Source organism: Sminthopsis crassicaudata, chromosome 1 (assembly GCF_048593235.1).
Source record: "Sminthopsis crassicaudata isolate SCR6 chromosome 1, ASM4859323v1, whole genome shotgun sequence".
Classification (NCBI taxonomy): Eukaryota; Metazoa; Chordata; class Mammalia; order Dasyuromorphia; family Dasyuridae; genus Sminthopsis; species Sminthopsis crassicaudata.
The window spans coordinates 556,313,051-556,339,179 of record NC_133617.1 but is presented as its reverse complement, the minus strand read 5'-3'; the positions used below and the strand labels follow the sequence as shown (position 1 = coordinate 556,339,179).

The 26,129-nt window shown below is 31.4% G+C and overlaps 1 protein-coding gene across 4 annotated transcripts in view; it reads left to right on the top strand.

Annotated features, from left to right (window-relative positions):
• The window catches only part of SLF1 (SMC5-SMC6 complex localization factor 1), an 89,738-nt gene that overhangs the window by 2,905 nt on the left and 60,704 nt on the right, over positions 1 to 26,129 (top strand). For 3 of the 4 annotated variants that reach the window (XM_074282090.1, XM_074282087.1, XM_074282088.1), the window contains exons 2-6: positions 2,866 to 3,000; positions 5,687 to 5,793; positions 22,891 to 23,004; positions 23,509 to 23,584; positions 25,413 to 25,656. In XM_074282090.1, the coding sequence (XP_074138191.1) occupies positions 22,891 to 23,004; positions 23,509 to 23,584; positions 25,413 to 25,656 (434 nt within the window). In that variant the 5' untranslated portion in view covers positions 2,866 to 3,000; positions 5,687 to 5,793. The remainder of the gene's footprint in view (positions 1 to 2,865; positions 3,001 to 5,686; positions 5,794 to 22,890; positions 23,005 to 23,508; positions 23,585 to 25,412; positions 25,657 to 26,129) is intronic. The other variant, XM_074282091.1, reaches the window with a different exon arrangement.

The window sequence follows — 26,129 nt, the reverse complement described above, 5'->3', positions numbered from 1 at the left end:
CTTTAAATAGTCATTTGAAAAATGATGAAAAATGTTCATTTTAAAATACTGTTAGGGGAGGGTATTGAGCCTTTTGTTATTAATATTAATAATAATATTAACTACCAAGGCTTAATTACTCATAAGAATGAACAAAAAAAATCAAGTCCCACAAGAAATTTCAAAAAGCACAGTACTTATTTTAATGGATTTTGTCCCATCCTACAGCAAATTAAGTATGTAGTGTAGGAGAAAGAATCTAGTCAGTGAGATAGGAGAACTGTTTGGTATTGAATGAAAAGAAAAAAACAATTGGAGATCTAAAGGAAAGCAGAAGAATATAAGAATATATGCTTAGAAAGAAAGAAGAAAAATAAGAATGAAGAACTTGAAGCCAGTCGCCTACAAAGCTTTCTCAGTGTTAACAAGCTCTTAACTTTGCTCTCCTACTCCACTCTTCCTTCAGTAGGACTACTTCCCTAGTTGAAATAGACCTCTTTTAGTCTATCAGAATTAATCCTTATCTCCTTCCCTGATTGCCTCTTTGTCAACATCTCCAACTCAGGATTATGGGTAATCATAATTCTCAGGAGATTTTATATCAAAACAGTCTTGCTAGAATCATGTGCATTAAGAAACTGAATTCTCAAATACTAATGTACAAATTAACTTTTTTTTAATATTATGCCTTTATTTGTCCAATAGTTTTTGCAAATGTAAGAGGCATAATTTGTTTTTCTTTTTATTATTATTATTATTATTATATCTTTTTATTTACAAAATGTATGCATGGGTAATTTTTCAACATTGACCTTTGCAAAAACCTTCTGTACCAACTTTTCCTCTCCTTCCCCTTACTCTCTCCCCTAGATGGCAGGTAGTCCAATACATGTTAAATATGTTAAAGTATATGTTAAATCCAATATATGTACACATATTTATACAGTTATCTGCTGCACAAGGAAAATCGGATCTAGAAAGAAAGAGAAAAACCTGAGATGGAAAACAAAGATACAAGCAAACAACAGAAAAAGTGGAATGCTATGCTGTGGTCCATCCTCATTTCCCATAGTTCTCTTTCTGGGGGTAGCTGATTCTCTTCTTTACTGAACAATTGGAAGTAGTTTGAATCATTTCATTGTTGAAGAGAGACACATCCATCAGAGTTAATCATTGTATAATCTTGTTGCCATGTATAATAATCTGGTTCTGCTCATTTCATTTAGCATCCATTCATGTAAGTCTGTTCAGGCCTCTCTGAAATCATCCTGCTGGTCATTTCTTACAGAACAATAATATTCCATAATATTCATATCCCACGATTTATTCAGCCATTCTCCAATTGATGGACATACATTCAATTTCCAGTTTCTAGCCACTACAAAGAGGGCTGCCACAAACATTTTTGCACACGTGGGTCCCTTTCCCTTCTTTAAGATCTCTTTGGGATATAAGCCCAATAGTAACACTGCTGGGTCAAAGGGTATGCACACTTACAAATTAATTTTTAAGGTCACCTTGGTCTCTTTTATGTTTCTTTGAAAAGCATTTATCTAATACATAATACATTTTTTGTGATGACAGCAATAACAGGGCTACATATTTCTTTAGAGCTTTAATTTTAAAGTGCTCTTTCCCATAGGAAAAAATTTAGGAATAGTCTGTTTTTGTCTTAGTCTAACTAATCTTATGTATGCCTTTTCCTCTACCCAATAACTGAGCTCTTCATCTGTGCTCTTGACCTTTTTCTACAGTCCTCAGTTAGCTGCCTAGTTTTGGTTAACAAGATAAGTTATATAAAGACTTAATCACAGCTAATGATTTCTTAATGTTACCATTTTGTTGTATTTTAACTTTTAAATCTATTAAGTATTAATAGATTTTATATATATATATATATATATATATACACATATATAAATCATCTCTTATGTGCTAAGCACTGGGGAGACACAGAAAGGCAAAAAAACAAAACAAACAAACAAAAAACCCTTGCTCTCAAGAAGCTCAGAATTGTGTATAAATAAGATATATTCCAGATAAATTTGGGGTAGTCTCAGAAGGAAAAGAGCTTAAAGACTGCTTGTAGAAAGTTGACCATTAGCTAAGACTTGAAAGAAGCCAAAAGACATAGATGAGGGAGGGAATTCCAAGTATATGAATGTTAAAAATCAATTATCTGAAATAAAAAGGAAATTGAGGACAAAGTTACTAAGCATCTGTAATTTAATTTGCAAGGTTAGGATTTCCATGTTAATTCAGGTCATCTGATTCCTTAGAGGTCAGTGTCAAGGAGTGACCTACAAAATTTTTTATAACAACGAGAAATTTTAAAAATGACAAATTTTTTTTAAACATGAATCAATTGGACAAGGCAGGTCACCTGACTTTTTAGCTTCTCCTAGGCTTTCCTTATTCTATCCCAGAAGTCATTACCTTATTACCTTTTATAAGCAGAAAGCATTCTGGGAAAGAGGAACTTATGGTCAGTAGTTACACACATCCAACGCCCAGCTTTCTTAGAAGATTTCATTGCTCTAAGCATTCCATTATTTAGACTCTAGCTCAAGAATAAAAGGAGTGTATCTACTAATACTGAACAGCAGAACTTAACCTCAAAATGGACATAGCCTTTAAAAAGGCTAATCCTATAATTGTTTGATTGTCTTACTCTAATTTATCTGCTACTAAATGATGAAGTTTTCTCAATCTCTTCACTAAATCTATAGGTAATTTAGACTTAAGGAACTATTATCTATGTTAGTCTGGCTTAGCTGTTAGAGCTCACTTTTCCTAAAGAAAGGAGTTTAATCCTATTATCAAACTAAAAGTAAAAGTGATCAATATTCATTGATTCTTTTTTCATTTTCCCCTTTTGATCCATAGAAAATCATTTCTTTGTCTGGAAGTTCCTTAAACTACAGCACTATAAAGTTTTCAATACCTTCAGCAGGACTGATCCTAAGGAATTTCACAAACAAAGCTCTCTTCAGAGGATTTTACCATGCTTTTTTCCCAACTGTAAGTCTTTTACTATCATTATCATTATTATTATTGTTTTTTTAATTTAAAACAAAAGTACCTCATTAAATATTAAGTTTTCAAAATTTGTCACATTCTGTAACAGATACGTTTATGATTAACTTTTTTTTTTAACAAGAGAAATTTTTGTGTAATATATAAAATATTTAAAACATGAAACATTATAATTCAAATGATAATAATTTGGTGGAGTGCATTTTAAAATTATGTTACAGGGAAAATCATTTATTACTTTGGTGTTTTATTAATCATACAAAATGGAACCAAAACCCAGTGTAGAGTTAACCAGTGTGGAGTAATCAAAGAGGTAGCAATTGTTCATTTATGTAGTGTTTATCACATGCCAGCATTTTTTTACCCCTCAAGTTCTGAAAGTTTATTTTAATTTTTATAATGCCTTTTTATTTTCAAAATACATGCAAAGATAGTTTTTTTATTATTCACCCTTGGAAAACCTTGTGTTCCATAATTTTCTCTTGCTTTCCCCTACAACAAGTAATCCAGTATTGTTTAAACATGTATAATTCTTCTAATCATATTTCCATATTTATCATGCTGCACAAGAAAAGTCAGGTCAAAAAGAAAAAAAAAATCCCAACTCTCCATTTACTTTTATTCTTTTGGAATATGAAGATAGTCTAAATTTTTCTGTTCTACTTTCTAATAATAAAAATTCACATTTCTCTTCAAAAATTCTGTTCCAACTTTAAGTACAGTTTTTAATTATATCTTTGATCTACACTAAAGTCAAAATCAGTTTCGCAGAATGTTGGCCAAAACTTCAGACTCACACTGGCCAACAAAAATTGCATAGGGTTTAGCAAATATCTCTCACTTTCTTTTTCTTTATTTTTTTTTCTACCTCTCTCAAGTTGTCAAAGTATTTAAATTGCATGAGTCTTAACCTAATTTCTCTAATTTCCCAAGTTGTTTTTATTTTAACACTTTATGAATTTTACTTAATCTCTGTTTCCCTGACTCTCTTCTGAACAGATAACGTTATTAATAAAACAGTTCTTAAAATTCAATCTGCAGCTTTAAAATCAGCCAAAGTATTTTATTTTATTATTTTTTATTTTATTTATTTATTATTCATTTTTCCAAATTATCCCTTCCCTCCCTCCACTCCCTCCCCCCAATGGCAGGTAATCCCATACATTTTACATGTGTTACAATATAACCTAGATACAATATATGTGTGTAAATACCTTTTTCTTGTTGCACATTAATTATTAGCTTCCGAAGGTATAAGTAACCTGGGTAGATAGACAGTAGTGCTAACAATTTACATTTGCTTCCCAGTGTTCCTTCTCTGGGTATAGTTATTTCTGTCCATCATTGATCAACTGGAAATGAGTTGGATCTTCTTTATGTTGAAGATTTCCACTTCCATCAGAATACATCCTCATACAGTATTGTTGTTGGAGTGTATAGTGATCTTCTGGTTCTGCTCATTTCACTCAGCAACAGTTGATTTAAGTCTCTCCAAGCCTCTCTGTATTCCTCCTGCTCAGCCAAAGTATTTTAAAGTTTCCTTTCTGGAATAACTGATCTGTCAATTATTATTTTCATTAGACTTTATGAAGTATGCACATAACTTAAAAGGCTTGTCAAAATGCTTCATAAAATTTTTCAAATCATAATTTTTGAATTTTCCAGAAGAGAATAACACATTTAGTCTGTATATTTACTTTTTATCTGTTTTTCATTGCTGCAACCTTTACTGTGGCCAGTGGGAAATAAAGAGAGAGAAGAGAGATTTCTTTGAAAACTTTTTTTCAAAGTTTTACTTTTTTTTTTTTTTTTTTAAACACTCTTTTCTCCTTGGTTTATTAGAGCACAGAACAAAACATAGATTTAAAAAAAAAAAAAATGCTTGGAAAATTGCCAGCAGATAAGACAGCACAGATTTAGATTAAAACAAATGCTTGGAAACATTGCTGGTAGATAAGACAGCACAGATTTCCCATTTTTTTAATTGTGTCAGGTTCTTTTTTTATATGAAGCAAGTAACCCACCATTCTTAAATTCAGTTCTATCATTCATAAAACGAACATATATAGAACATATAACAAGATTTGGCACAACATTAAATCAGGCCTCAACTTCTAAATTTTTTCCAGATTTTGAAGTAAGATGTTACTCATCTTCTTTATTAACTATACAATTTATGATAGTTATATGCTTGAGTCCTGGGTTAGTTTAAGGTTAATTTTTCTCTTTATTGTTTGTGTTAATATCTTTATGATCTTATCAATAAAGAAATGTAATTTAGTAGCAGTATAAAATTGCTTTAGTCTAATTTGCCTATTGGGTTCACCTATTTAAAGTGTGTGTGTGTGTATGTGTGTGTGTGTGTGTGTGTGTGTGTGTATGTGTGTATAAGATAGATATAATTTAGCAAAGTCTTTCTTAACTGTTCTCTTTTTTTTTTTTTTTATTTAAATTTATTTAGAACAAATCCCTACTAAAGAATTCTACTTCTAGGTTCCCTACTAAATCATATTTTAAAAATATTTGTATAAGAGAAATGTCTATTTGACTTAAAGAGGTTCCCCCCCCAAAAAAAATTTTTTTTCCTAAAAAATGAAAGAAAAATGTTTTTCCTAATTCTGTAATCAAATTAAAAATAAATCTATGTAATCAATACTGATTTCCTTTTCAGAGGACAGCCTAAGACTTGGAGGCAGAAGATGGAGGAGTTGCCAGGAGGCCAGTGCCATTGAATCATAGAGTTCTTGGCAGGGAATAAGTTGTAAAAAGACTGAAAAGGTAGGAAGGGATCAAGTTATGAAGGACTTTAAAAGTGGACATTTTATTTGATCACAGAGGTAACAGAGAACCACTAGAGTTTGAGTAGGGGATAATGGCATATCTGAGCTTTTTGAAATCACTTTGAGTAGAGAACTAATTGGAGTCAATTATAGAGGTAATCAGTAGTAGGACTGGGACTAGAACTCAGCCCTCTAAAAAGATAGAATTAAAACTCTTTAGCAGTGGATTGGGTTTATTATGCATCTATGAACGTGACACATAGGAGCAATAGAGTGGAAAAGGTACTAAAGGAATCAAAAGAAATTTGAGGCCTTTCTTGAATAATTATCATTTGTATGACTTTGCAGAATTCATGTAAATTTTCTGAGAGTCTCACCCTTGATATTTATGAGTTTGAGTTGTTATGTTGTTGGATTCTTATAATATGGAAAAGTATCATATCAGCATGAGGCTATGAGATAAAAGAAAACGCTGTTGAAGTAGTCCAAGCATCCTATAATGAGAGCATACATGTGGAGAGATGTGATGTCATAAGAGAGAATAAGGCACGTAAAGGAAGAAATGACAGGACCTGACACTGATTGGCAGAAAGGAGCTGGAGTCGGTGGTAAGAGAATGAAAAGTAGAGGATGATACTGAGAGCCTTGGTGACAGCAAAAATGTAGTACTCCCCACAGTAATGGGGAAGTCAGAAAAAGATGGGTGTGGGAACAGGTCATGAGTTTAGTTTTGAGTCTGAAATTTATGCTACCCATGGAACATCTGATTTGAGATGTCTAATAGGGAGTTGGAGATGCAAGTCTGGATTCAGGAGAGAAATTAGAGCTGGTCAAGTAGAATCTAATAGTCATCTCTGGAGAGAGATGATAGCTGAAACCATTAGAGTTGATGAGATCACCAAGTAAAATACTATAGAGGGGAATAAAAGAAGGCCAAGCTGGAGGCTGGGGGACTCCTAACAATTATCAGAAGTGACATGAATGAAGCTATACCATGTCTCAAAAACCTAGAGAGCAGAGTATCAAGGCTTAAGAGTAATTGAGTGTCAACAACAGCAGAGAGGTCAAGAAAGATATAAAAGGAGGATGCATTTCAGTGATCTTTGATTTCACTGATTAGGTCTATATTCCCCCTGGGTTGACTGTTATGGTTCAGTCATGTTCCATTCTTCATGGCCTCATTTGGAGTTTTCTTGGTAAAGATACTAAAGTGGTTGCTGTTTCCTTCTACAACTCATTTTTGCAAAAGAGGAAACTGAGGCAGACAGGGTTAAGTGATTTCCCCAGGATCACACATATGTGGGGGGAGTAAGCTAGCGTATAAGGGAATAATAAAAGGATTGTTTGTATTGTTAAAGTTTTTAATGTAACTAGTCATATTTTTATGATTTCATTTAGTAGTTCATGAAGAGAAGATGTCAGATAATGAGAATAATTCAGAAATGAAGCTTAACAAGGGATCAGTAGAATTTGAGTATAGAAGAGAATTGTGTAGAGTTGAACTGTATGATTGTAGAATTGAAATTGGAGAGAGGGGAAAGTGAATGGGATAAAGGACAGAGTACTAAAGGACGTAGGAATTGGAACTCTTCCAGGGTTGTTGGAGGAATTAGATGAAAATAATATATTTGTTAAGAGCATGTCTCATCATAGGCATTTAATAAATACCTGCTTCCTTTCCTTTTTTCCTCTCTAATTTTATTTTATTGTAACTTCTCTTCATACATATTCTTGTTCTAGACAAACTGGTCTGCTCTTATTTCTAGCCTTAGTGTTTTTGCAAAAGTGTTCTCCTTTCAACCCTTTCCTCTATTATGAAATGTATGCTATCTTCTTGTTTTTTAAAACATGACTAAGGCACACCAGGACTTTCAGTTCTTCTCAGTTATTACTACTCTCTTTCTTTAAATTAATTTCTATATTCTTGGCATTTACTGATTTGTGTTCATGTTTTACATCTCCCCTCCATTAAAATGTAAGCTCAATGATGATTTAATTTTTGTTTGTATATTCAGCACCTATCATATGTTGTACATTTTAGGCACTTAATAGGTGGTTGTTGAATTTACTATAAGTTATTTAATGCATTATTTTCTCAAAAGCTTTTTTTCTACATCTATAGATATAGCCATGTAAATTTTGGTTGCTTATGTGATTTTCTTAATGCTGAACTATTTTCACAATCCTGATATAACTCTAATTTCATCTTAAAGAATACTTTAAAAAAATATTGCTGTATTAATTAGTGCTATTTTCTTAGATCTTTGGGATAAGGTTTGAACTTGTGATTTCCTTGGAATCATTTGTAGGACTGTTTTAAAAAATGAAAATGATTAAGTTTTAATTATTTTAATGTTTAAAAAGATTGTAGATGTTTAACTTATATCAGATTGCTTACTCTCTTGGGGAGGAGGGAGATAAGGAAGGAAAGAAGAAAATTGGAATGCAAAAACTTACAAAAATGAATATTGAAAACTATCTTTATATATATTTGGATAAATAAAATACTATTAAAATTGTTTTCATTTATATATTTGTTATCCTTGCCTTTCCTCATGAGTGATTTTGTGGTGAATTTGTTTCTATATTAGGGAAGGAGAAAAACAACTTGTCTACAAAACTTCCATACCCAAATATTGAGAAATAATCTTTAGAAATAAACAAAGACTCAAAAGGGTTGGTAGACAGGTATTATAGAATACTGGTAATGATGTCAACCACCAAGGATGGCTTCCTAGCTCACTTTTATCTAAGAAATATCCAATCCCTGTATGTCAGGTTTTTGGGGGTTTTTTGGTTTTTTTTTTTTTTTTTTGGTTTTGTTTTGGTTTGTTTATTTGTTTTGTTTCCTTGGAATTCTAGGCTAGAGACTGATGAGGAAGCAAGATGTAACTATTACCTCCTCTCCCAGATTTATCCTTTAAAATGTTTAATTATTATAATTGGTTGAAGAGGGAAGTGGGAGAGAGTCTTGACTTGTCATATAGTTGATTCCTTGGACCTGTTGTCATAAATATGAGGACCAACACTCATGATCTTATAACTAGGCTTTGAGAAACATTCTAAGAACCTAAGCATCTGTGAAGGATCCAGTATGTAACAAGCAGCACTGGTGAAACAAATTCAGAAATGGAATAATTCTTGTCCTGAAAGATATTGAGTCTGTACAGGGTAATGTTATATTTAAGTATATGCAAAATAAATATAAAATTTAATAACTTTGAGAAAGTTGGTACCTGTAGCTAATGATACCAGGAAAGATTTCCTTTGCATTAGCAAAGTCTAGAAAAAAATAATCATTCATGTGCCCCACAGGTGTCCATTGACTCTTCACAGGCCTACTGGCAAAATAATCAGCAAGCACTAATGAAGTTCCTGTTACTGTGCTAGAGGCTGGCATCTAAATACAAAGAATGAAACCAATTTCCTACTCCCATGGAGTTAACAACCTAATAGATGAAAAAAAAAAAAAAAAAAAAAAAAAAAAAAAAAAAGCTCCATCAAGTTTTTAAATTCCTGAATGTATAGTCCTCAAAACAAGCCATAGGTACACAAGATGACATTTTCTCAGGACTTGGTGTTTCGTATGTTGGGGTGTCTTGCATTCATGACATCATAAAATGAATTGAAACAGCCTTTCTAAGCTTCCTAACCAGTTTGTTAGGGTGCTCTTTTGTAAGCTAGGATATTAAAAAAACAACAACAGTATTCATCATTTTCTGATTCATGTGTCCCTAGTTTGAGTATCCAAATAATACATAATATAACTATTACATATGCAATTATGTATAATATATACATACAATGTAACTCATACACACACATATATATATATATATATATATATATTTTTTTTTTTTTTTTTTTTTTTGAATACCAAATCCTCATCTAAAAAAAATTATATAAAGTCCCCATAGGACTGTTTCCCTTCTGATCTTAGATACATTAATATTGTTTGTTCAGAAGCTTTTTTAAGTTTTATGTAATCAAAATTATCTTTTTTAGGTTAATAATATCTTTTCTTCTCACAGCTGTGAAAGGCGTATGATCTGTCTTTCTAATTTTTTATATGTTCTTTAATACTGAGGTCATGTGTTAATTTTGAATTTATTGTGGAATGTCGTAAGATGTTGATGTAAAGCTGATTTGTACCAGTCTGGTTTTTAATTTTCCCTGCTATTTTTAATCAAATCAGAAATTTTTTCATAAGTACTTTGGATAACTACCAACTGTGGGCTATTATATACCTGCATTCCCTCCTTCCCCCCTTTGATTCCCCTTATTTTCTGTACTACATTTATGTATTTCTCTTTTTTAAAACCAGTACCTAATGGTTTTGATGACTGCTAGTTAATAATGTAATCTTAAATCTGGAAATGCTATGCCTCCTTTATCGCCAACTTTTTTTCATCATTTTCCTTGATATTCCAGACATTTTGCTTATCCAAATAAATTTTGTTATAATTTTGTAACATTTTATAATTTAACCTTTTGATGGTTTGATTGGTATAGCATTAAATTTGTGTATTAATATTGTTAGCCTTTTTCATTTTTAGTACATTGCTATCACCCAGGCATGATCAATGACTATTCCCCCAGCTATTAAAGTTCTTTATTTCTTTAATGAACACTTTGTCATTAAATCCATAAAATATTATATATACTTTATTATGAGAAGAGATGAATATTTTATGAATTTTCTAATTTTTTGAATGAGATTTCCCTTTCTATTGCTACTTCTTGAATTTTGTTATCATATAAAAATGCTTTTGGTTTTTGTGGGCTTATTTTATAATTTACAACTTTAGCTATTAACTATCTCAGTTGGTATCTTTGCTACTTCCCTAGGATTTGCTAAATAAAACTTTTATGTGTTAAGCAAATAGGAAGTTTTCATCTCATCTTTTTTTAACTCCTTTGTCTTATTGCTATTGCTAGGCTTTCTAGAATGTGTGAAATAATAGAAAGTGAACATCCTTGCTTTAGTCATATATTCATTGAAAAAAGTTCTAATGCATCCCCATTGCATATGATGCTTACTTTTTAAGGATAATTTTATTATATTAAATAATATCTTTTCATTACCTATATATTATAGGGTTTTAGAGCATTTTGTCAAAGATTTTTTCTGAATCTATTGAAATATTTGTATGGATTGGGATAGTTTTTGTTTTTAACCTTATCTTTACTTTCTTTTAAAATAATCAAAACATAACAAAATCACTTCTAGGCTCTCTGTCTTTTTTGACTCATTGATAACATTTGGATTCTGAAGAAATGCTTGTATCTTTCTCATTGTCTCATATCTCCTTTCCTCTATTAGAATCTAAGTGGTTTATATAAAGTCTATTTTGATTATTCACTTGTATTTTACCTTTTTATGTTTTTCTTGATTCCTCTTTTTGTATTTCAAAGTTTCTATTTGTCTCTGATGTATTTCTATCTATTGATCTATTTCTATAAAAGTTCAGTTTTTCTGTAAGCCTATATCTCTTGCTTTTGGTCCAAGATATTCTATGATCTCTTCTAGTAATGGCTGCTAAATTTTTTTGTAAGCCTAATTGTGGTTTCTTGGTACTTTAATTTGAATTCTTTCTCTTTAGGTACTTAACGACATTTTTTTCACTCCCAAGAAGTTCTGTATTTGTTCCTGGGAGTTTCTTTTCAGCAGTAACTGATAGATTATTTCTTTACACTTTGCCCTCTAATTCTAAGAGATCTTGGCAATTTTAAGAGTTCTTGAAATAGTATGTCTAGCCTTTTTATTTGCTTATAATTTTTAGGTTAACCATTATTTATTAAATCATCTCTCTTTGATTTGTGTTATAAGTTATTTGTTTTCTAAATGAGATACTATATGTTTTCTATGTTCTTAATCTTTTCTCATTTCTTAAAGAACAGTAACATTCCATTGCATTCATATACCCATGGGTATGGTTAGCCATTTCTTAATTGTAGTCTTATACTTTGATTGTCTTGTCTATTTAAAAAAAAAAACTGCTATAAATATGTTTGTATATATATGAAAACTTTCTCTTCTGATGGAAAATGCCATCCACATTCAGAGAGAAAATTATGGAGACTGAATGTGGATCACCACATAGTTTTTTCCTCTTTGTTATTGTTGTTTGTTTTCTCTCTCATTTTTGTTTCTCATTTTTCCCCTTATGATCTGAATTTTTTTTGCACAGATGATAAATGTGTAAATATGTTTAGAAGAATATACACATTTAACCTATATTGAATTACTTATTGTCTAGAGGAGGGAGGAGATAGAGAGTGAGGAACAAACAAAAATTTGGAACACAAGATTTTGCAAGGATGGATGTTGAAAACTATATTGGCATATATTTTGAAAAATAAAGAACTATTATTTTTAAAAATTTAAACATGCCAAATTAAAAAAAAAAAAAACATTTCTCTTTAACCTTTAGCCTTTTGTCAGTGGATTAACAAGTCTTTTATCAAGCACCTGCTATGTGCCAGGCACTATGCCAGGCTCTGGGGATATAAATATGAATCAATCTGTATAGTATTTAGTGAGTGAGCTTGCATCTTCTGAGGAAAAAACAAGTGTTATATAAAAACACATATAAATTTGATATAGTCTCAAATGTATCAAATAGATTAAGAACTAATTAAGACTGAGGGAAAAAACTCAAAATTGGCAATTAAGAGATCCTTATAACTTTGGAAAGAGTAATTTTGTTAGGATTACCAGGTGAGAACTCAGTTGTCTGGACAGTGACAAGATGAGAACTCAGGTTGTCTGGACAGTGACAAGGTGAACTCAGGTTGTCTGGAGAATTACAAGGTGAGAACTCAGGTTGACTTGACAGCTCTCTGGCTCAGACCTTTGGTTCAGGCCTTTAAAGGGAATTTACACCTTAGGAATTCTAAGAGGAGCAAGTTCATTGGTTGAAGTAATTCTTCCCAGAAGCCCTTGCATTATCCCACGCCCATCTCTGGGAGGAGGGCAGCTCTGGAGGAAAGAGGGAGTTTTGTCTGGCCGAGACTTGAGGCTACTCTCTGCAGGAAGGGAAGTCGGCTCTCTACAGGAAGAAGAATCTGTCCGAGAGATTTGAGTTGACACAGCAGATCTCCTCCCAGAGAGTGATTGGCAGCTTCTGGAGACAGCAGCACATTACATAATTTTAATTGATGAGATGACAAATCATATTTCAAAGGACTGAGGTGTCAAGAGAGACAAATTGAAAGCAATGTATCCAGACAGCTTTTTTCAAGAAATTTGAGAAAAGCAAAGAAAATATAGGATAATAGTTTGAAAGGACAGTAAGATCTGGAGAATCATTTTTTAAGAACAGGGAAAGATTTTAATGACGTCTTAATTTTTTTCATTGGTGTTGAAAACAAATCTAATGGCCTATAGTTCACAAATTCCATTCTATAATCTCCTACTTTGTTATTTTAAAAATCTTTTTAAGGGAAATCTCTTTTAAGTAGAAAACTAATTGCCATTCATTTCATTGGAACAAATGTTTTGTTCAAACATTATTCGTTTATATTCAGTATTTATAAAGTGAATTTTTTATGCCAAAAAACCCAACCGAAGAACAATACGGGCAAATAATGAAAGCAATACAGATGACATCATATTGAACAAATTGACTTTCTTTGGAAAAGAAAACAAAATGAGAAAGCATCCAAAGAGTAATTTTAGCACATCTTTGTAAAAGGCATGATGCAGTAGATTATCGCTATTATACACAAGCAAACAGTGAGTATTTTGAGAACAGAACTTAATGTACTATGGACCACTCACCCCAAAGGTATTTATTTTGTGATGCTCAGTTATACACAAGATCCATCCTAGTAAATGCAAAGAAATGCATTTCAAGCTAAAAATATGTAAGTGAAACTTCTCATAAAATCAAATTCTTGTAACCTGGATTTATCTTGTTTTAAGATGTGATTGTATTCTATTTTTGTGGAAATTAAGGCTATTGGCCTTTTTTTGTTCTTCGGTATGTTCTATTATATCCCTAAGTGACTTCTAAGTACAGATTTTTTAGTACCTGATGATTTACTTCATTTAGACAATGAGATTTGAACTTCCTAGGTTCAGTCTTACCATCTTCTTACTTACCTTGAACATCCTATATCCATTAATTATTCTAAATTTATTCTTTCAAATCCAGGGATTCTCATTAGTTGAGAAAATGGACTGAAATAAGAATTGAGCAATTTTTCCTACTCCCTGCTGTCCTTGTCTCCCCCATTATGAGGGACAGCATATTCATTTTTTAAATCATCTTTTTTCTTCTTAATATGACTTAATGCCTATTTGTTATTCTTAATTTTCCCAGATAAGTTCAGCACATTCTAAATTTGAGCATTCCTGACACTGTTTTTACAGGACTGTAGCACCTCCATCTTTTGAAGGATCTAACTTTTTGCAGTGCAGAAAGGACAGCGTATTTTCCAATCAGTCATGCATCAAACATTTTCCTAGTACCTATTTGGGGATTTGGAAGCAAAAATGTATGTTGGGTTTTTTTGTTTTGTTTTAGGAATTTGGCTATGAAAACAAGGAGAAATACAGTACCATAGCTTGAGTGGATCAAATGGGTGTGTATGTGGGGGAGTTGTCTGTCTGTGTATGTTTGTGTTTGTATTTAACTGTGGCAGAGACCTTAGCATGTTTGGAAGCAGAAGGGAAGTTGAAAATAGGAAGAGAGAATAGTTGATCAAAGGGGATGAAGAGTGTGGGATGGAATCAAGGAATTGACATTGGTAAAGATAATACTACTACTTTTTCTGACCTAAAATCAAGAAGGAAAGGATACTCTGTTACCCTCTGTTCACCTTTGCCCTGGCTACCCCTTATGCCTGGCAAGGACTCCTCTCTTTTGCCTTATAGAATCTCCTTTCAAGACACAACTGAAGCACCATCTTCTATATGGAATTTTTCCTAATCCCCAATTGTTAGTTTCTCTCTCTCTCTCTCTCTCTCTCTCTCTCTCTCTCTCTCTCTCTCTCTCTCTCTCTCTCTCTCTCTTTCTCTTTCTCTCTCTCTCTCTCTCTCTCTCTCTCTCTCTCTCTCTCTCTCTCTCTCTCTCTCTCTCTTTCTTTCCTCTCTCTTTTATTTAATTCTTTAATTTTATTTATTCTCTCTATGTTTATGTTTATGTAAGTTCTGTAGTACCTGATTATGGTAGCAGCACTATCCTAACTCTTGTCTTTGTTCTAGTTAGGTCAGTTTTTCCTTTAAAGTATTAAAACCAACCTTAAAGTTTGCTTGGTTTAAAGGCTTGAAAACTCTTGACTTCCAAAGTGCCTGAGAATAACATAGCAGCCACTAGCTGCTTTAAGCTTACCCACTGATGGTTGACTACTCGATCATTAGAGGCAAGGAGCATCACTTTAGCTGAATCAAACTAAGGAGTGTTCAATGTCTGCCTTTGTTGACTATCTTTCTTCTGCCATAACTAAGTAAAAAAAATTTTTTTCATTAAGACCATGTTAAATCATGAAGGGACTGGCCTGGCCTGAGTGAGGCCTAATCTAAAACACTGGCACAGAGAAAGGATTTTAATAAATTGTTGATTGATTTGAATTTCACACTAATGAATAAGACCTAATCCTTTGGGGACTTGGTAAAGGGAAAAGACTGCATTTTAAAAAATCACCTTTTATGGAGAAGTATAAAGTAAACATGGCTAAATTAATTTTTCCCAATTATTGACACTAGCAGATATTTTATTATGTAGCTTTGACATTTATACATTTCCTGATGTGTCCTGTGTCAATTGAAATCATTGTAAATTATTCCCATAAGTAAAGCATACATACTGTAAATATAAAAATTCTTCCACTTAAAAGACTTTCTAGGTAGTAGAACTATTATTTCGATTCTTTGTTTTAGTCAGAGGAGTGAAAGAAACTGCATCCTGTAAAATAGTTCTTGCACAAATATGTTTCAGCACTCTAATGCTAGGATGGATCTTTGGTCTCATTGATGTCCCTCCAGCAATATAGATTGCAGTCCATATGTTTTTGCTTATCATGTGCCACTTGCATCCATGTCCTTCCATAGGTTTGCCACAGGGAATCTACATAATGGTCTATTCATCTTCTTTATGTTCTTTTGAAAATAGAAAATAATTTCTAATGGAGTAGACAGTCTGTCCGTGAGTTTTTCTTTCTCTCTGAAATATTATGAGCCAAATTTGTTTTTGGATTGCACATTTCTTTAATGACAATTTTTATACCTCTTCTTTTTTATGATTCTTTGATTGACACGAATTACAGATTGAAAATTTAAATTCTTCAAAAAAGAATTTCCCCTGGTTTGTTGCTATATAACATTACTGTAAACTACTAGTGTTAAAACAATGGCATTTTATTATATTTATTCTAGGAGAAACTTGGGGTTATTAAAATATTTTTCCAATTTCTCAGACTTTTCATCTTGTTCTCTTTTGTGTATTTCAGGATCCAACTAACTAATTGATCATTTCCAGTGTCCAAAATGGATACTTTATTGTTTACCTAACTGCTAATTATAATCCAGAAAAATCATTGTTTTTCATCCACCTAGTTTCATACTTGGAAAAAAATATTCTACTATGCATTTTGGGTGCAAGCTTGCCAGAGAAAAAATTATTAATTATAATAATTCTAATTCTGTACCTCTACTTAGAAATCCAAAAGGACCCAAAACCATCTTGTCTTTGAAAATCTACCTCATGCACAAGCCATTTTGCAGTTACAATTTCTAGTATTATCAAACAAAAGATAAAATTCTACAGTAAGAAAAGCCAGTGGCAGTAACAGTTGGATTCATCAGAGATAACAATTACTCAAGTTTTTACTTGAGAAAAAGAATCAATTTTCTGAAAATATTCAGTCCTTCTTTACTTGAATTCTTCAAGGAAGTCAAAGGTAAACTCCAAAGATACCTCTTTTTTAAAAAATATTTTAACATTCATTGTCTTAAATCTTCAGCTTTAAATCATTTTCTCTCTTTTGCTTCCTCCACCCATTGAGAATGCAAGCAATATGATATAATATCAATTAAATACATGTGAAGTCATATAAAACATCTTTCCACATCACCCAATATTGCAAAAGTAAACATATAAAACAGGAAAAATAAAGTTTAAAAATATATCCTCAATCTGTCCTCGAGTTTATTGGTTTTCTCTATGAATGGATTGCATTTTTCTTTTTTTTATCATGGGTCCTTTGAAATTGAATTTTATTGCTGTGATTAGAGGAGCTAAGTCTTCCACAGTTGATCATCGTTACCTTATTGTCATTTCTGTGTACAATGTTTGCCTGTTTCTGCTCACTTCAGTCTGCATCCAGTTCATGTAAGTCTGCCCAGATCTTTTGGTCATCATTTCTTGCAGTTCCACAGTGCTCCATCTCAATCATATGCCATAATTTGTCCAGCCATTCACCAAGTAATTGGCATCCACGATTTCCAATTCTTTACCACCACAAAAAAAGAGTTGGTATAAATATTTTTTGTACATATAGGTACTTTACTCTTTTTTGTAATATCTTTAGGATACCAACTTTCTGAATCAGAGAGTATGTGTAGTTTTATAAGCCTTTGGTTAGTATAATTCCAAAATGATTAGAGCTATTCAAACATAAATCTCAATAATTGTGCATTAGTGTCTGAAATTTTCCATATCCTCTTCTTTAATCAGTAGTGATTTAAAGCATTTTTTCATGTGACTGTTGATAGTTTTGATTTCTAAAGAAAACTGTCTATTCATAACCTTTGACTATTGGTCAATTGGAAAAAGATTCCTATTTTTATGAATTTGGCTCACTTCCCTTTATATTTGAGAAATGAGGCCTTTATAGAGAATCTTGAGGTAAATATTTCCCCAGTTTCCTGTATTCCTTCTAATTTTGGATGCATTAGTTCTGCTTGTGGGAAAATCATTTTAATTTCATATAATAAAGTTGTTCACTTTACTCCTCTGTCTCTTACTTGATCACAAACTCTTTCCTTATACATCTGCGAGGTATTTTTTTTCCCATGGCTCCCTATTTTACTTATGATGTTACCCTTTACATGTAATCATTCACCCACTTTAACTTTATCTAGATATACGGTGTGAGATCTTGATCTATATCTAGTTTCTGCCCAACTGCTTTCCAGTTTTCCCAGCAATTTTTGTCCAGTGTTGAGCCGTTGGGTTTATCAAACATAGAATACTGTGGTCTTTGGGGTTTTTTTTGTTTGTTTGTTTTACTATTGTGTATTGTGTATCTAATCTCTAATACTCACCCACCATTTTATTTCTTATGGAGTTCCAGATATTTTTCAAAATTATTGCTTTGTAATAGAGTTTGAAATCTGGTATTGCTAAGACTCCTTCCTTTACATTTTTTTTCATTGATCTCCTTTGATATTCTTGATCTTTTGTTTTTCTAGATGAAATAATTTTTTCTAGCTCTATAAAATATTAATATAAACTAGATTTGATTTGTATGGCACTCAATAATTAAATTAACCTGTGTTGAATTGTCATTTTTATTATATTGGCTCAACCTGCCTAAGAAAGATTAATATTTTTCCAGTTGTTTAGGTCTCTTTTTATTTGTTTCATGATTGCATGTTTGAGCAGGTCTGGATAATGGACAATGCTTTTGTTCTTTGAAGTCAGAAGAAGTGATACAAGGATGTTCTCAAGGTCTCTGCAAAAAAATTGCAATAAGTTGTGGGACATGGCAATAACTGGCATTGTGTGCCCACATTAAGGAAGGCACTGTGTTCTTTGAGCAAAGAATTACAATGCTCAAAAGAAACATGCTACATGTAAATTTAGAGAATCTCCATTCTACATGTTCATATGGACTACTTGTGCTCAACCCTTGATAGACCTTCTGAGCGCATATTTGATCACCACAGTTGGACAAACTATTTTTGGTTTTCTTTAAACACAAAATCAACCCAACCTACCAACCAACATTTCTTCAATTGTTCAGCTCTGTTTTTATTTATGTGAAAGATGTTTTATAATTGTATTCACATAGTCTCCATGTTTATCTTGGCAGATATTTTATGCTGTCTGCAATTATTTTAAGTGGAATTTCTTTTTTTGTCCCTTTCTTCAGGATTTTGTTTATAGTCTATAGAAATTTGATGATTTATGTGAATATATTTTGTTTTGTACAACTTTGGTAAAATTGTGAATTGTTTCATATCCTACAACTTTGCTAAAGTTGTTGATTATTTCAGTTTGATCTTTAGTTGACTTTTTAGAGTTATTTAAGTATATCATTATATTATCTACACAGAGTGATAATTTTGTTTTCCACATTGCTCATTTTTGTGCTTTCACTTTCTTTTTTTATTGCCGAGCAGCACTAACACAATATTAAATAATAGTAATGATAATGGATATACTTGCTTCATGCCTGATCTTATTGGGATGACTTTGAGTTTATTCCCATTACAGATAATGCTTGCTCTTAGAGATAGAACTACTTACCATTTTTAAAAAAGCTCTGTTTATTCCTATGCTTTCTAATGTTTATCAATAGCTTTTTCTATATTTGTTGATTTAAGCATGTGGTTTTTGTTGTTTTTATGATTGATTTGGTCAGTTATGCTTATGGTTTTCTTAATTTTGATATAATATTTGATATAATTTGTACATTGATGTATTTTATATAATGATATCATTAATATACAATATCTGCCCTGCATTCCTGGCATAAATCTCACTTGCTTGTAGTATATGGTCTTTGTGATACGTTGCTATAGTCCTCTTGCAAAAATAAAATTTTTGCATTAGTATTCATTAAGGAAATTAGTCTATAGTTTTCTTTGTTTTTTTCTCTCCCTGGTCTAAATTTCAACATCATAGATGTGGTAGGACTCCTCTTTTCCTGTTTGTTTGTTTTTTTTTTTCCAAATAGTTTATATTATATTCAGATTCATTGTTCTGTAATTGAGGTAATCGAAATGATCAATGTTTTATCAATTTTTTTCTTAGAACCAACTTCTAGTTTTGCTTATTAGGGTTTTTTTTTTGTTTTTTTGTTTTTGTTTTTGCTTTCAGCTTTATCCTTTGATCTTAAGGATTTTCATCTAGCTCTTTTAGGTGCATGCCCAATTCATCGATCTGATCTTTCTCTCTCCTATTAATGTATGCATTTACAAATACACATATTTTCCTCAGTGCTGCTTTAGCTAAATTCCACAAATTTTGGCATGTTGTCTCATAGTCATTTTCTTTATGAAATTATTGTTTTTATGATCTGTTCTTTGAGCCACTTATTCTTTAGGTTTAGAATTTTTAGTTTCCAATTATGCTACGTAAGTTTTTGGTTGTTATTTACATTTTTCTTGATTTTGAAGTTTATGTTAAAGTTGAGTTTTGATTGATGGGATAGGAAATGGGCACTGTTTCAAGCTTTAAGTTTTTTCTACACTGATGTTTTCAGAGCTAGTTCTAGGTATTAGGAAGTTTTTGGTGTTTCCAAGTTTTGGTGGAGGAGAGTTGTGGCCACTAGCTTCCCTAGTCCTTTCTCTGCTGCTTCCCCAGAAAAGATCCATGACTCCTTGAAATTGACCTTAGGAGATACTTCTTTTAATATAATTCATCAAAGACTTTTTTTTTTCTTAGTTTGTCCTCTGGTCAAGGCCTGAAAAAATAGGGCCTCTGTGTAAAGTAGATTAATCAAGATTTCCCTGTCTTGATTCATTCTCTAACTTCTGATAGGGAAAAAGTTACTCCCTGAATGCTAGCTTGGTTAAGGATGAGTTAAGCTTAACATTATTTTGAATATATGGGGATAAATAAGAAGAAAGAGGGAATAAGCATTTTTTTACTTACTATTTTACAAACATACTTTCAATCCATTCTTCCAACAATCCTTATTTTTACATTTGAGGCAAACAGATGAAGTCATATGCTCAGGGTCAAACAGCTAGTAAGTACTTAGGGCTAGATTTTGCATTCAGATATTTCTAACTTCAGGCGCAGCTCTCTATTCACTGTGCCATCTTTCTGGAGAACAAGGAAGCCTGAGGATATTCCAATATGATTGTATGTTATTCAGCTTCTACACTAGATAAACCAGACTCTTGAAGATGTCCCAGTGTTCTGGGGTTTGATGCAATTAGTACAATGCCATCTAAACTGTGGGAATCTGAAGGACTTTATATCTTTTGGGAATACTTCTTCAACTTGGATTTTTAAAATTTTTTTCTCTTCCATGATAATTTTGAATCCATTTTACAATAATATGCCTCCCTGTGTAATGTTTCATTTGATATTAGTATTTATAGGATCACCCAAACAAGATTAACTCTGTCATGGCTTTCAGGGGTATATTGCACAATTTTAAAATATGTCTGGGATATAGCTTCGTCTGGAAATAGTCTTCCAAGGCATTGTTCTACCTAATCAAATAACTTTTTGCCTAATCACTTTTTTAAAATTTAACAAACATATTGAAATCTTGTATTCTCTTCATCTTTCAGTTATGTGATGATAATTATATGGGGCTTGCTGTAGAATATCACTTGCAAAAGACTTCTTTCTATTACTGTCATTGTGGATATCCTTCTTAAAAATACAGATTACTCTCATAAAATGTAGCAAAGTAAGCATATGACTTAATACTGAAAAGGGTTTTAAGTATTAAATGAAAAGCTAGAAGAGATCTCAAACCATCTAGTCTAAATGCAGCATATTACAAATAAGGAAACTAAGCCAATATATCCATACTTATATACAGAGTAAGCATTAAGCATCATTTCTTTATTGTTTATCTTAAAATATACTTCCGCCGTCATGATTTTAGTTTTGGTTTTGATTTTGTTTTTTACCCTGTTTGGTCTCAAAGTAGAGATGAGAGTCGCCTGCCTTCTTCTTTTCTTTGCATGATACCCTTCTTTGGGTGTGGGCATGAATGTACTGCATGTATATATGTATGTATGTAGATATAAATAAAATAATTGATTACTAATTAGTTTTACTCTTTTCCTTTTACTTTTTTTATTAGAAAAGTTGGTTTTCAGGGAAGGAGTGGGATAGGTAGACATTTGAAAATGAAGGAGTTGCTAAATCAAATTATATCAATACAGCTTTTTAATATAAGAAAAATAAAAAATCTTTAGAATTTTATAAGGCCCATCTTTCATTGTTTAGGTGTATCGAGCTCAGATATTGTTTTAAAAGCTAATTTTATTGTCTTTAAACTGTTACTGCATAGTTTATGATGTTAAATCTTAATACATATCTCTAGTGATAGATACTATTAGTAATTTTATTAGGAGTGAAAAATTAAGCAAACAAAAAAAAGTCTTTTTTGTCACATTACAAATACATCACCCTTCCTAGTTATTACTTAGCTTGTTACTTGAAAAAAGTGTTTTACCTTGCCTATATCAATATCCATCTTTCTGTAAGTACTGATTAAGGATGGGCACCCATAAGGCACTCCATAATGTGCTGATCACTTGGAGAAGTAAATTGTTGGTAACAGCATTTTACCAGTTACCTTTTTACACATATGTTAACTATTTGTATAAAAGTATAAAGTAATAATGCTAAATTATTTTTATTTCTCTAGAAGATATATGTTGATCTATGTGATGACATGTATATATTTTCTCTAAGAATTTTTAGGAAAAAATAAGGATTCTAGATTCATAGTATTTCATGAGGCTAAAATTTATAAAGGTATTAACTTCTTTCCCATAAATTTTATTTTAACCATAACAATATCCCTTGACTTTTTGTCAAGTTTTACTAAAGAATCTTTAAGTAGGTGGCACAGTGTATAAAGTGCCAGTCCTAGAGTCAGAAAGCTCTGACTTCAAATCTGACCTCAGACCTTTACTAGCTATGTGGGCAAATCACTTAATTCATTTTGCCTCAGTTTCCTCATCTGTAAAATGAGCTGGAGAAGGAATACAAAAGAAAACATAAAATGTCCTTACAGTTTACATTTAATAAATGAATGTGAAAATAGTTGTCGATAAATTTGTGTTCACTAATTTTTAAAAAATTTTTAATGTAAGTAGGAAAAATGCCAATTGTACCTTTTAATACTTTCTCAATGTTTGTCTTTGTTTATGTATATATATATATAGATGGAAGGTTCTATCCAGAAACACATAATACAGATAACAGGATTTAGAGGCAAAGAGAAAGAAGATCTAACTAAATTGCTTTTAAAACTAGATTGCAATTTTATTAACAATAAGGTAAGTAGAAATTACATTTTTACTTTTAAAATATTAAGTTGAATCTAGGAGAGAGGGTGGGGGGAGGAGGGGAAAATTTGGAACACAAGGCTATGCAACTGTCAATGTTAAAATAATGCATGCATATTTTTGAAAATAAAAAGTTTAAAAAAGAAAATTAAAAGCTTTAATAAAAATTAAAAAAAATTCAAAAAAAAATTAAGTTGAAGAGATGTGAGAAGTAGCAAAATAAGTACGTGTTTAAGAATAAGGTAAATGGGGGCAGCTAGATGGCACAGTGGATAGAGCACCAGCCCTGAAGTCAGGAGGACCTGAGTTCAAATGTGATCTCAGACATTTAACACTTCCTAGCTGTGTGATCCTGGGCAAGTCACTTAACCCAAATTACCTCAGCCAAGAAAAAAAAAAAAGAATAAGATAAATGTAGCACACAATAACTGTTCTAATATGAAGACTTAAGAGAAAAATCTCCTTAAATAATATTTTTGTTTTTTTGTTTTTTAGCAATACAGAGATTGCACACATCTCATAGCAAAGCGTGCTTGTAAAAGTGAAAAATATTTAGCAGCTTGTGCAGCAGGTAACTTTATATAATCATTTATAATAAAAAGTTAAAGGAAAATACTATAGAGAAAATAATTCATTATGAACTTTAATCATTAAAAATGTAGAAACAAATGTGGTTTAAAAGCCCATATATGGTGACTCATGCAATCTTGGGACATCCAGTAAATCCATGATTGGATATATGTCTGAAGGGCTTCAATTACAAAGAAATAGGTCTTTTTATCTCCTTAAATGCCTATATAACTACATCAGTAAGCCTAGATGCCACCATTACACATCATCAAAGGAAGTCTAGCTCAGATTACTTCTGAGCCTCTCAAATCATGGACACCTTTCAGGGAAATTTCAACTTAAACCTTGGTAAGCAGAAGTCATGGAAGTTGGTAGTCCTTTCACACTTTTAGCCACAAGTACTCTACTATTATTTTTAATTGATTTCTATTTAATTATGACTGTTGTGTTTAGATTCTTTATACTAATTTCTAACTTTTCAATTGTTCTAAACCTATACAACATCCTCTCTGCCAAATTTGTTACTTTATTCTGTGTGTATCATTTGTTTTCTGAGTTATTTTACTGTATGAACTTTCGGTTTTTAAAAACCTTTTCCATTGTCTCTTGATCTTTATTCAACTGCATTCATCCATCTGTATCACTTTCATTTTTTCTTTATATCCTTACAAAAGTACCTGTTCAAGCTTTCCTTATCTTTCTTTCCCCTGCCATTTTTCTACTGGCTCTTTCTTTGGTATTGTTTACACAACTCCAAATGATAAAGTAGTTGAATTGTGTCTTCACATAGACATGTTTAGAAAAAATTTTATTTGACCTAGACATTGAAATATTTTTGAACAAAAAATAATGTACACATAATTTTTAAAATAATATTCTTGGCATTTTTAACATTTGTTTTTTTTTTTTAAATCAGCTACAATCAAGCACTTTTAAAAATTTCATCCTAACATGTTACATTTGTTCATAGTGGGATATCATGAAATTGCCAGTTTTAAAGTACTCATCTATAAGTTTTTACCTGTACAAGTTTATACATTTATTGTGATATATATTCTCAAAAGAGTACCAAATCACATTACTTCTTTCCTATATTCCTTTCTTTCTTTTTTTTTTTTTTTTTTTTTTTTTTTTTTTTTTTTTTTGCAGTTGATACTTGTTCTTTCTGTAGATTAGGTTGGATTTTCTTTACTATGAATATCACAGGATTGTCTGTGGTCCATTGATAGCAAAAAAAAAAAAATTTCTTTTACTTGTAAAATTCAGCTTTTATTCAAAAATAATTTTGCTGAAGAAATGAGAAAATCTTCATTTTCAAAGTTACATATAAATAAAATGTTTAAACTCTTATATAAACATCTATTCTTTTAAAAATATATTCTAAAAAAGTCACATTTCTTAATTCAGCCATTGCTGTGATACATGTGCTTAATTGTTATTAATAGTATAATAATGCAAGAAATAAGAGGTTCATTAACACAATTGAGAAGAATGGAAATTTGGACTAAAATACTGAGTAAGGAATATTTAATGAGTAGTACATTTTGTTTTATTTTTTGAAGCTTTTAATTTAACTTTTGAGAAAATCTAGAATTATAATTCTCTCACAAAAAAAAAGCTTAAACAAAACGTTTAATGATATTAAAGTGTTCCCACTGTTAATATTTACAAAAATGAACAGTGTGAAAAAATGGTAGAAATGTTACTTAAGGTTCTAATGTTGCATTTGCATAAAAAAGGTTGATGTTAATTTTATTTTTGATCTTCAGTTGATTACCATTTATCTCTACCAAAATTCTTTTGTGGCTGACAGTTCATTTGCTTTCTAGGAAAGTGGGTACTAACCAAGGACTACATAATTAATAGTGCTGAAAGTGGCAGATGGCTCGATGAAACAACTTATGAATGGGGATATAAAATTGAAAAAGACTCCCATTATTCACCTCAAATGCAATCTGCACCTAAAAGATGGCGCAAAGAACTGACAAGCACTGGTGCTTCAGGGGCCTTCCACAGATGGAAAGTTGTCCTCCTGGTTAAAGAGGGTAGTAAAGGAAGAGATTCTCTTACAAGGTAGGTTATAACTTCTTAAAAGTTAAAATAATAAATGAGAAAATGTTTTTCTGTGGCTAAACATATTTTAGTCCTCTGTTTCCCATATCAATTAATTTTGCCAGATGATCCACAGTATTTTATTTTTTAATCTTTATGGATAAGCCATTTCATATCTTGTTGTATTCTTGCTTCAGTGAAGTTAAATCTGCTATTACAAGTTTTGTTTACTTTCCTCTAATAGTGTCTATTCTGTTCTGTCCCAGATTAGTTTCTTTTGGCTAACTTAACATAAGTGGGGAAAAAAAAAGATAATTAAGTATGATTTAATGTATTGTGCTGATGAATTGCCTACAAAAAAAAGTTGTTGTGTTTTTTTTTTTTTTTCTGATTTAATACTTCAATTTGTTTTTGTTGCATTCTTTCCATGGCTTATGTATTTTTGTCAACATGTAATTTAATTTTGTCTTTATATTATATTGTTTTTGTATTCA